At 45.5% G+C, this 11945-nt stretch overlaps 1 protein-coding gene across 3 annotated transcripts in view; it reads right to left on the minus strand.

Moving 5' to 3' along the window:
* Positions 1 to 978: 978 nt before the first annotated feature.
* The window catches only part of LOC128694404 (acyl-CoA synthetase bubblegum family member 1), a 166148-nt gene continuing 155181 nt past the window's right edge, over positions 979 to 11945 (minus strand). For all 3 annotated transcript variants that reach the window (XM_070097869.1, XM_070097871.1, XM_070097870.1), the window contains 3 exons: positions 11482 to 11945; positions 2405 to 2651; positions 979 to 1461 (listed from right to left, as the gene is read on the minus strand). The exon at positions 11482 to 11945 is cut by the window's right edge and continues 824 nt beyond it. In XM_070097869.1, the coding sequence (XP_069953970.1) occupies positions 1385 to 1461; positions 2405 to 2651; positions 11482 to 11945 (788 nt within the window). In that variant the 3' untranslated portion in view covers positions 979 to 1384. The remainder of the gene's footprint in view (positions 1462 to 2404; positions 2652 to 11481) is intronic.

An 11945-nucleotide genomic window follows, 5' to 3' on the forward strand; every position in this document is an offset into this window, starting at 1 on the left:
GAGGCCGGAAGCATAGTCAGAGGAGAGCGAAGGTCTGATAAATCGAAGGAGTCAGTCGAGGCCTCAGTACCTGAAGCGGGTGAGGAAACAGCACCGGCAATAGGTACAGAGGCATGAGGAATGTCTGAAGAGTGGTCCAAAGACGAGGCGGGGTCAGAACGGGGTGCGGTATCAAGAAGGGGCCCGGGGGTACCAGGTTCATGGACTAGGGCTGCCATGGTTAGGTTACTTCTTTCTTTTTGTTTTTAAGAAAAAAAAAGAAAGAAAAGAAAATAAAAATAAAAAAAAGAAAAAAAAAAAAGGGGGGACCGGGGAGGGATAGTTCCTAGGAGGAATGAAAGGGCCAGAAATCTCCCTCCGCGCCCAAGAGGACTCGACACCGCTAGTAGCGCAGATGCAGCATGGAACCCGTGCCATACCCTACCCTTCATGCCAGTAAACCAGCAATCTGGGATAGCAACCTCACATCTGCCGAGCTACCTCGGTGGACAAAAGAGAGGGCGGCCGGATATCCGCCACAAAGCATACCTCCTTCAGCCACCACCCCCGGAATCCGAAAGGTGGCTTCCAGAGATACACCCGTCGCCCAAAAGACACCCAAAGCTACTCCGGGATACCGGAGAGGGATCGGGACATCCCTAGGCAATCCAGATTCCACGGCAAACTACGCCACCGCCAAGAAACCTCAACGGAATGGGATGGACCCCGGTGTCCTTTCCCCTACCTAGGAACTAGCGCGCCTGTGGGAGAAATCACGAAGGCTAAAAAGAGGAAGGGCAAAAGGGAGGGGTGAGGAGGAGGAGGAGGAATGGAAAAAGGGGAGGATGGGGAGGATGGGATAGGGGAGGGGAAAATGGGGGGTAATTAGGTTCGGTCTGAGGAAGAAGACCGACAGGGCTAATTCCTCAGACCAAGAGCCTCTTCACCACGCCAAGGAGCCCCCCTTGAAGAGGTTAACCAACTCAAACCTATCAGGCCTTCCATTTTTTTTTCTCTCCTCTCCCAGTTTTATTACCCGAATACAAATTAAGTGGCCCTATGAATTTAGTATTTTTATTAATGTCATGCAACTTAAGGACAAAAGTTAATGTTTATTTGATCCCAGCTTTGTGCTTACAAGTATACACAGTATTAATCTGGAATTTCCATGAAGTGGGAATTCATTGCACATGGGTTGGTTGAAATTAAAGTAACCTATTTCACAAGATACACAGCCTGGGTGGAAAATTATCACAATTGCCTTTAATCCATAAATAAAGTTTAAGAGGCACTTATGGCAAGTAATGAGTAAAGCAAGGCACAAGTCATGTAACCATGCTTTTTACAGAAATAAGTAAAGAAACTTTACACTTTAGAATTTCCTTCAGAGAATACCAGTCGCCTTTCAAGCTTCATAAAATCTTTCTATCGTTTCACAATACTTCTGGACAACAACAGGCCGCTTCAGCTTCATAGTAGGCCCTGTTGAAATAAAAGTTAAGTGTCATTTAAAAAATGAAAATGCAATAAAGTTTTATAATTATGCAATTTAGTTTTAAAGGATACTACCTTCCCTGGGTTATGGAGTACACTGGTACTCTTCAGAAAAGAAATGGATAAGCATTAGATTCCCTGACAAGGAATGTTAAAATAAGGGTGGTTCAAGGAGAGGGAGCAGATATTTAACATTTACTAAGCATTGAGGCCTACTGTAGAATTCACTTGTTCTTTTGCCTGATACACCACAACCAAAACTAATACAAAAAATAAAATCAAGCACACAATAACAAGTTAAAATAACCTGCATTAATTAAAAATATTAATTAAAAATATAGGAGTATCAGGCCTACCACATCCCAAGAGCACATCTATGTACTAAATGTGACCAATGAAGTCACTGAGGCAGAGCTCTGCTTGAGAATGAACAGCTTTCACCTCGGTAGCCACCTAACATATCAAGAACCAAGAGCTGTCCTGATGCCAGACAAAGGGGAAACTGGAAGAGCAGAAATGAAAGTGAAAAGTCAGATTTTAAAAAAACTAAGACCTAGTGATAGGTGTGAGAGCAAAATCAGTTATGTATTTAAGACTTCCATAAACCAAGATTAAAGGAAAAATTTGTACTAGTAAAGTAGCTAATCAAAGATGGGCAGGAAGCAACCACCTATATTTTGTTGAATTTAGAAATGTCAAAACCCCCTAAGGCTCAAAGAAGCACAATTTCCTGAAAGCAGATGTCCAAGAGCGAGAAAAGTGCCAAATTTATAGTCAGTTTTAAATTCCTGCGACAAAAAGGCCAAACAGTCTTTTCTAAACTTATTGTTGGGTTTGGTTGGTTAAAAATAAATCCAAATCCCAACACATATTTTACAAACTTTAAGAGTTTAAATAAAATTTAAAAGATGTATAAACTGTCTTCACCTACCAAGTTCACCACCTGGCACTGAAAAGTCTCTGGGAATAATAGTCCATTTCTGTATTCTTTGAGCATTTGACGGAGCCAGCTTGTTTGCACGATCAATACCATCTTGGATTGCTCTCATAATGTTTGCATCAGGACCTGCAAGGACTTCTTGTATGGTCTTTGCCGATGATCCAACACTGCGACACCAGTCCATACATGCAGCACTCAGGGTATCGAGAGGTTCACCAGTATCCAAGTTCATATTTGTCTGTTGAATATTGGTACTCTTAGACAAGCTTAGCCTGTGGCAATGAACACTCAATATTTTAAATTACAGTACTTAAAATTTTTAGGTAATTAGTGCAGTAATCTTCATAAATTTTGCTATATTTTAGTGTCTACAGATAATTACATGCAGGTGATTAAACTTCTAAGTAAAAAAAGTGCTAATTCCTTTTATGAACATGCTATAAAGTAATTTGAGTACTCTGTTTGCTGTACTAATGAACTAAAAAAAAGTTATAAATGCTTATACCTTTTTTTTTTTTTTTTTTTTTTAGGGGGGGGGGACTTTAACCAAGATAGTACTGTACCTGACCCTCCTACATTAACATATATATCTACAAACATTAGCAATTTGGGAAGCACCCTACATTATTTTGCAATCTGCTCCCCAAGTTAAGATGTGCTAAACAGCCTCTGGCCATTCTAAGAATATCCACTAGTCAATTTAAATTTAAACCATTTTAATTTATGTAAAGCCTTGTATAAAGCTTGAAATTATTGTTATAATAAAAAAGAAGTGCTAAACCACAAGGAATATACAGCGCTGCAGGGCAGGAAGGAAGCGAGGGCATCAGGTGGCAAAAGGGAGATGGACGAGTAATAGGTTACGGATAACAGCGGGGCAGTGGATGGTGAAAGGGTAAAGGGCAGCAAGAGACTGAACTAGAAAGGGCTGAGGGGAGTGCGAAAAGTATCAGAGTTTGTGTGGAGTAAATCAGTCGTTGTCAAGAAGTCAATGAGAGAGTCAGGATTAAAGGAGGGTCCATCAGCAAGAAGGGAAGGTAAAGAGAGAGTAGTAGAACGAAGACGACGGAGGTAAATTCTGCGTGCTCGTTGATAGAGAGGGCAGTCTAACAGAATGTGGCTAATCGATACTGGAACTTGACACTGCTCACAGAGAGGAACAGGGTGCCTCTCCATGAGATACCCATGAGTAAGACGAGTGTGGCCAATGCGAAGGCAGGAGAGAGTGGTCTCCCAACCTCGGCACTGATGACAAGAAGACGGCCAGTAACCTATGCTCGGTTTAATAGAATGAAGTTTGTTACCGAGCAGAGTTGACCAACTTTGTTGCCAACGGGTGCGAAGGTGGGTAGCTATTGCAGCAAAATAGTCCAGAAATGGAACACCTCGATAGGAAATTGGTAGGTCATGTACTGCTGACCGCGCAGCAGTGTGCCTGTTCATTGCCCTGTACGTCGACATGACCAGGGACCCAACAAAAAACTATATGTTTGGTAGAGATACGGCGTAGCCAAAGTTGGATACGGAGAACTAGGGGATGAGATATATCAAATTTTCGTATAGCCTGTAGAGCACTAAGGGAGTCTGAGACTACTACAAATGATGACACAGGCATAGATGCGATACGAATAAGTGCTGCAAGAATGGCATACAGTTCAGCAGTAAAAATGCTAGCTGAAGATAGTAAATGTCCCCGCACGACGCTGTCCGGAAACACTGCTGCGAATCCGACGCCATCTGAAGACGGCGCCATCTGTGTACACAGCGGTGGCATGAGAATGGGAGTGGAAGTGATCAAGAAAAATAGCGGGAAGCCACCGTAGGCAGTTGAGCTTTCGAGCAAGGGAGTGAGAAAGAACAGACCCGAACAGCTGGAACTTCCCAGGGGGGTAGGGAAAAGTGAGATGCTACATGAACATATAAAGGTGGTAACTGAAGGGAAGACGAGTGAATGTAGGCGAAGAGAAAAGGGACGGAGCAAACAGGGGCGGCAAACGAATAAAGAATGTCTACTAATATCGGTGACCATTCTATAAATGGAAGGATTGTGTAGATCGTGAGAGCGTACATAGTAGCGAAGGCAATGGGCATCACGGCCATCAGACAAGGATGGAACATTCGCTTCTGTAGAGAGGCTCTCAACAGGGAAAGAGCGAAAAGCACCAAGGCACAAACGTAATCCTTGGTGATGGATAGAGTTAAGGCTAGAGAGTAGCAGGAGAGGCCGCGGAATAAATCTGGTCACCATAATCGAGTTTCGATAAAACGAGGGCTGAATGTAGGCGAAGCAGAGTTCGACGATCAGCTCCCCAGGAAAGATGAGCAAGGGTTTTAAGAAGGTTTAGCCGGCTGTGACAAGTTGCCTTCAGAGAGGCTATGTGAGGTTTCCAGGATAACCGACGGTCAAAGAGAAGGCCTAGAAACCCGACTATCACGTTCGGGGATACGGGAGCCATAGAGATACAAAGGATGATCGGAGATAACAGAGCATCTAGTGAAAGTAATTTGGCGAGTTTTGGTACTTGAAAATTTAAACCCATGCGTGGTGGCCCAAGTGGAAACACGGTCAACCGCATGCTGGAGAGAAACTGCAATAAGATGACAGTCAGCGCCTGCACAAGCAATAGCGAAGTCATCAACAGAGTGATGACCAAATATTGGGTGGAAGAACAGAGGCCAAATCATTTATAGCAAGGAGAAACAGTGTTGTGCTTAGAACACATCCCTGAGGGACACCTTCAGCTTGGACGAAGTCCGGGGAAAGAACATTATTGACTAACACGGAAATGTCTGTCAGTTAAAAAGTTCTTAAGGAAGGATGGTAGATTGCCTTGGAGGCCTAAGGAATGGGCCTGGGCCAAAATATACCTCCAAGTTGTGTCCTATGCCTTCTCAAGGTCAAAAAATATGGCAATAACTGAGTGATTATTCGCAAAGGCATTACGAACATACGTATCCAAGCGTAGTAAGGGGTCTATGGTAGAACGACCCTTACGAAAGCCATATTGACTAGCGGAGAGACTTGTGTATCTCTAAATACCACATTAAACGTCTATTTACGAGACGTTCCATCACTTTGCAAACTGCACTAGTAAGAGCTATGGGGCGATAGTGGGAGGCATCATGTCCTGTAGTACCCGGTTCGCGGAAAGGGAGAACAATGGCAGATTTCCACAGCTGGGGAAGAACTCCTTGTGCCCAAATAAGATTGAAGAGGTGTAAGAGGACTACAAGGGCTGACCGATGTAAATGTTGTAACATACGAATATGAATGTCGTCAGGCCCAGCTGCCGATGATCGGCAAGCTGAGAGCGTTGCCTCCAGTTCTTGAAGTGTAAAAGGCACATTATACTGTTCTTCTCTGAGAGAAGAAAAGTCCAAGGGTACTAACTCTCTGGCAGACTTTGAGGAAAAAAACGAGGGGCATAGATGGAGCCCTCGGGAAATACGGACCAGATGTGTGCCAAGTTCAATGGCAACATCGAGAGGGTTTGCTACATCAACACCAGCGACCCGCAGAACAGGAGCCGGGTCAGGAGTATTTACCACTCAATTTCCTCACTTTTTTCCAGACTGCACTCATAGAAGAAGCAGAGGTGATGGTGGAAACAGTCTCGCCAACAAGTGCGTTTAGCTTCACGGATGACACGGCGAGCGATCGCACGCTTCTGCTTAAAATCAAGAAGTCTCTCAGCGGTTCTATTGTACCGGTACCTGCCCCATGCAGCACGTTTCAAACGTACTGCACGAGCACAAGCAGGAGACCACCAAGGCACGCACTTCTGAGAATGCCTGCCTGAGGTTTGGGGTATAGAATGAGAAGCTGCGGTAGAAACTGACGTCGAGATGATGTGTAGGAGCTCATCAATGGAGGATGAAGAAGGAACCTCACTAAAAGCAGTGAGGTGTAAGTAAAGATCCCAATTTGCCCGATCAAATTGCCAGCGAGGGCTACGGAAAGGTGGTGAATAGGAAGGAGAAGTAAGAATGATCGGAAAATGATCGCTGTCATGTAAGTCTGGTAGAACAGACCAGGTGAAGTCTAGTGCAGTGGAGGAAGAGCAGACTGATAGATCAATGCAAGAGAGAGTACGAGTACGAGGATCAAAATGGGTGGGAGTACCCGTATTTAAAACATGGAGGGGGCGAGAGGCGAGAAAAGCCTCCAACTGGATGCCACGCGAGTCACAATGAGACCCCCCCCCCCCAGAGGAAATGGTGGGCATTAAAATCACCAAGTAACAGAAGTAGTGGTGGTAAGGATGAAACAAAAAAGGCAAAGTCTGGGATAGAAAATGCCCGAGGAGGAGAGATATATAAAGAACATATTGTAAACCACTTATTCAAGTGGATACGGGCTGCAGTGTAATGCAGCGAGGTATGGACAAATAGTTGACAGTACGGAATATCATTGCGTAGAAGGGCACTTTCATTATAGGTCCCATCTGAGAAAGGATCCGAAGAATACAATAAATTATAGCCTGAGATAGGTTGGAAAAGAGCCGAGTGTAATTTTGGTTCTTGTAAGCAAGCACCAACAGGGGAAAACCTGGAAAGCAACATCTGAAGCTCACCCCGATTACCCGAGGCCGCGGATATTCCACTGTAAATAGGCCATGATTGGCGATGAAGAAAATACCAGGAATCTGTAGGTAAAGGCACCTACGGACTAGAGGGGTTAGAAAAGTCAACGTGTGGTGGCATTGGAAGACGTTCAAGTAGCGAAGGAATGGAGCGTTGCGAAGAATGGGGTTGTAAAGATGGAGGAGAGGGAAGAGAAGGAACAGGAAGTGAATCAGTGTCCATTGAAGGTTTAGTCTCTGCAATATATTTCTGAAATGGCTTCAAGTTTTTCTGAATTCAAAGATGTATGGGAGACCATATTGGAGATAGGAGGAGGAGGGTGAGTAAAGATTGGGACAGTAATGGACTGTACCAAAGTAGAGGGGGGAGGGAAGAGTGTAAGGGACTGGAGATGAAGTGTGGGGGGGGGGGGGAAGAGGCAGAAACCTGGGAGGCGGCAGAAGAGGGAGAAACTTGGGAGGGGACGGGGGTGGAAGGCATAGTATGAGGAGGGTGAATCTCCACACTTGTAATAGAGCCAGAGAGGGGAAGAACTAGGTACAGAGACTGGAAAGGTAAAGTGTGGAGGTGGAAGAAGGGAAGGAAGGGGCAAAGAAGATTTGAGCAATGTGGATTTTTTGGACTTCTGAGTAGAGGGGCGATTGGTATTAGGTGTCGTACAAGGTCTTGTCGATACTGGGGCTTGTGAGGAAGGACGCGAAGATGTGAGAACAGACTGAGTTGTAGTCGGGACGTCAGACCCAAGGACAGCAAAAGGATTAGATGCCGTAGTGGCTATGGGAGGGGTGACAACAGAGGAGGCTGCAGAAGATGGGACCCCAGAAGTGGGGGGGATGTTTGGAAACACGAGAATAAGAAACACGGGGTAGTCTCCCTTGGAGGTGGAGATGAGTAACTGCCATAGCATAAGGGAGACCTTCTGCCTCTTTGAGGCAACGGATTTCACGTTCATTTAAGTAGACCTGGCAACGGCGGGAGTACGAAGGGTGAGCTTCATTACAATTAAGGCAAGATGGAGGTTGACTGCAAGATATATTAGAATGGTCGTCTGCACCACAGACTGGGCATTCGGCCATAGATCTGCAATATTTCGCTGGGTGACCAAAACGCCAGCAATTTCTACATTGTTGCGGTGTAGGTATCACCTTTCGAACTTGTAACCGATGTCCCGCGACATATACAGAGGACAGGAGTTTTCGGCTGTCAAAAGTTAAACGAGCCACATTGCAAGGGTAACGTCTCTGCCCCCGGGCAGGAAGGACATAAGTGTCTACTTTGAGGATTGGGAGATCCTGGAGTTCCAGCTGTTCAAAAATGTCATTGCCACATGACTGAAAATTCTGTTGGACTATGGTATGGGGCAGAATGATGGTACCACTACAAGAATTGAGAGAAAGATGTTTTTCAATAGTGATAGGAGTAGTATCGATATTCGAAAGGAGAGAAAGATCATGAGCTTGGGTAGCATTCTGGACAGTGACGATGCGCATACCGCTCTTGAGAGCATGAAATGAAATATCTCTACCAACATGATGCAGGAGCGCTTTGCCAATACTATGGTCAGAAAGGTAGGCAGAAGAAGAAGTCGGTCTTAAAGTAAAGAATTTAGTCCATTGTGTGGTCCGAAACTGAGCGTGGAGAGGGAGTGCTTGATGTGTGTGTCTTTTCCGAGTAGAATGGGAAGGTAACGAAGGAGCATCATCAGAAGATTGACGTTGGCGTTTAGGAGTAGGACCGGAGTTGGTCCAGCGTGAAATGGGCAGGCGATTCGAAAATTGCCGTACCGTAGAGGGAGAAGCCGGAAGCATTGTCAAAGGAGAGCGGAGTTCAGACAAATCGAAGGAGTCAGTCGAAGCCCCGGTACCTGAAGCGGGTGAGGAAACAGCACCAGCAAGAGGTACAGGGGCATCAGGAGTGTCCGAAGAGTGGTCTAAACACAAGGCAGGGTCAGAATGGGGTGTGGTATCAATAAGGGGCCCGGGGGTAGTGGGTTCATGGACTAGGGCTGCCATGGTTAGGTTACTCCTTTGCTTTTTAAGAAAAAAAAAAAATACAAATAAAAAAAGAATAAAAAAAGGGGGGACCGGGGAGGAATAGTTCCCAGGAGGAATGAAAGGGCCGGAAATCTCCCTCCGCGCCCAAGAGGACCTCGGCACCACTAGTAGCGCAGATGCAGCATGGAACCCGTGCCATACCCTACCCTTCATGCCAGTAAACCAGCAATCCGGGATAGCAACCTCACATCTGCCGAGCTACCTCGGTGGACAAGAGAGGGCGGCCGGATATCCGCCACAAAGCATACCTCCTTCGGCCACCACCCCCGGAATCCGAAAGGTGGCTTCCAGAGATACACCCGTCGCCCGAAAGACACCTAAAGCTACTCCGGGATACCGGAGAAGGATCAGGACATCCCCAGGCAATCCAGATTCCACGGCAAACTACGCCACCGCCAAGAACCTCAACGGAATGGGATGGACCCCGGTGTCCTTTCCCCTACCTAGGAACTAGCGTGCCTGTGGGAGAAATCCCAAAGGCCAAAAAGAGGAAGGGCAAAAGAGGGGTGAGGAGGAGGAGGAATGGAAAAAAGGGGAGGATGGGATAGGGGAGGGGAGAATGGGGGGGGTAATTAGGTTCGGTCTGAGGAAGACCGACAGGGCTAATTCCTCAGACCAAGAGCCTCTTCACCACGCCAAGGAGCCCCCTTGAAGAGGTTTGAAACTATAGCTCAGCCTGGCAGTGCAGAGGTGCTGGGAGTGTCCACATGGTTTCAGGGTTGTCAGATTCATGAATGTGCAAATGCAAAATTCCCATACCAGATAAAAATGGCCAGAACCCAACTGCTGCTTTATGGTAAAATTTGTTCTCTTGCAGTTAGAGTAACTGCTTCTGTAACACAGTTAAGGTAAACAGATTTCTTGGAGGGGTCAGGCCAAGGTTTGTCTGGTGCCCAGCTTTGTGAAGCCCTACAATTTCAGCTATAGTTTCAGGAGTTAAAGACTTCCTTTTACCCATAATCGAAGATGTATAGCCCCAAAACCAAAGGAAACACTGGACAAAAGATGGGGCGAATGAGACTGAAGTACAACACTTCCTCTCACCACGGCAGCCACGCGAGCAATGAGAAGTCGCTGAAGTGTGGTGGCAGGCCATGACGTCATGCGTTACCCAGCAGAATGCACTGACGAAAAAAGGCCCCCACCCTGTATGGTAGGCCTTTGATTTTAATCACAGCATTGTGCCAGGACGCTCACCCGGCATAATGCCATGACAAGCACTGTACAAGTGTACTGCAGTGGCAGTACAAATTGTTCAAGCAGTATTTCTTCGGGTGTGGAATGAAAGGAGGGATGGGAGTAATCCAAATTGGCAGAACTATCCTAAGTTAGAGAGTAGTCTAAAAGGGGTAATTGTTTCTACAACAAACACTGAAGGGCCTCAACAAAACATTAAAGAAATTTTACTGACTCATTCTGTAAGTGAATCATGGATAGCATGGAAACTACTAAAATTTGAAGACAATGAGCATTTTGCTGATTCCGCAAAGAATGCTGTACTTTCTGTACAGCAACCTCAAGTGCAATCTTCAATTTAAGGTTAAATAACCGACTTAAGACAGGTAACCGAGGGGAAAAAAAAGTCTCCAAAACATTTGACAGTTTTGGAGATGTACAACAAATTAAAATTTTGCACTGAACAGTTAAACCACGCAGGCATAAATATGCTATGGGTTGATAGAGCACTGAGAGTTTGAAACTATGCATATTGCAGTTTGTAGTAGCAACTAGCTTATTAATGTGCTGCTACAAGCAGTCTGCCTACACTCCACAGGGTGAAGGGAATTGAAGTGACCCAGGGGAAAGACATGGTCAACAAAAGCAGAGCAGTCTTAAAACTCAAACTGAAGGGAGGTATGAGGAGCAGAGCCTGGTTCACCTACAACCTCACTTTGTGAAGGCAGCCTGCAGGGAGGAACACAAGATAAACCTGACCAATAGCAGTGTTTACAAAGATACCACCACCACTCTTGGCAACTGCACTGGAAGTGAAGAGAAAGGCATATGCATAAAATGCAAACTTGGAACCCAGGGAGGGCAATAATTCTCTAAATTTGTAACACTTCTCAAAAGGTTAAATCTGCAAATAATCTGTTGGGCAGTCTTGAAGGACTTTCAATATGGTGTATAATGACCCAACAGTTCCAGTGCAGGAGAGAACAGAGCCAAATAAAATCTATGGAGCTACCTCCTCGGTAACATCCATAGGAATGCTACAGCCTGGCAATGGTGTTACAGATGCAGCCCAGTGTCACCAGTCTTTCCAAAGCTCAAAACTGTCGTGGACCTTGTCCTCTGGAGAGCAGACAATACGGGAGTCGTCTGAAATTTAATCCTCCCCACCCAGCCTGCCAACCCACATTCACTTTACAGAACTAAATGCAGCTACCACATGGATTAGAAATCCCACTAATTCTTACTAATACCCACCTTTAATGTTAGAAGGACGGAGAGGAACTTCCTTCTGTCTCCAATTAGCATAGCATTGCTTATACAAGGCAATTCAGCTTTCAAGTTGTCTTCAATAAGAACTGGAGCTATATTTTCACCACCTGCTGTGATTATTAGTTCCTTGATACGGCCAGTAATGAACAGGAACCCATCACTGTCTACCCTGCCAATATCACCAGTATGGAGCCAACCTTCCCCATCAATAGCCTCATTTGTCTTTTCTTCCATTCTCAGGTAACCCATAGACACGTGACGACCACCCATGCACACCTCACCATTGCCTTCTTCATCTGGTTTATCTATTTTTGTGTAGCAACCAGGGATGGTCAGCCCAGCACTACCAACTTTGAAGGCTTTTTCCATGCCTATAGTATGGGGCCCAGTAGATTCTGACATACCATAGATTTCTGTAAGTGGAATATCTAGGCTATGGAAGTATCGCA

Source organism: Cherax quadricarinatus, chromosome 60, assembly GCF_038502225.1.
Source record: "Cherax quadricarinatus isolate ZL_2023a chromosome 60, ASM3850222v1, whole genome shotgun sequence".
Taxonomy (NCBI): domain Eukaryota; kingdom Metazoa; phylum Arthropoda; class Malacostraca; order Decapoda; family Parastacidae; genus Cherax; species Cherax quadricarinatus.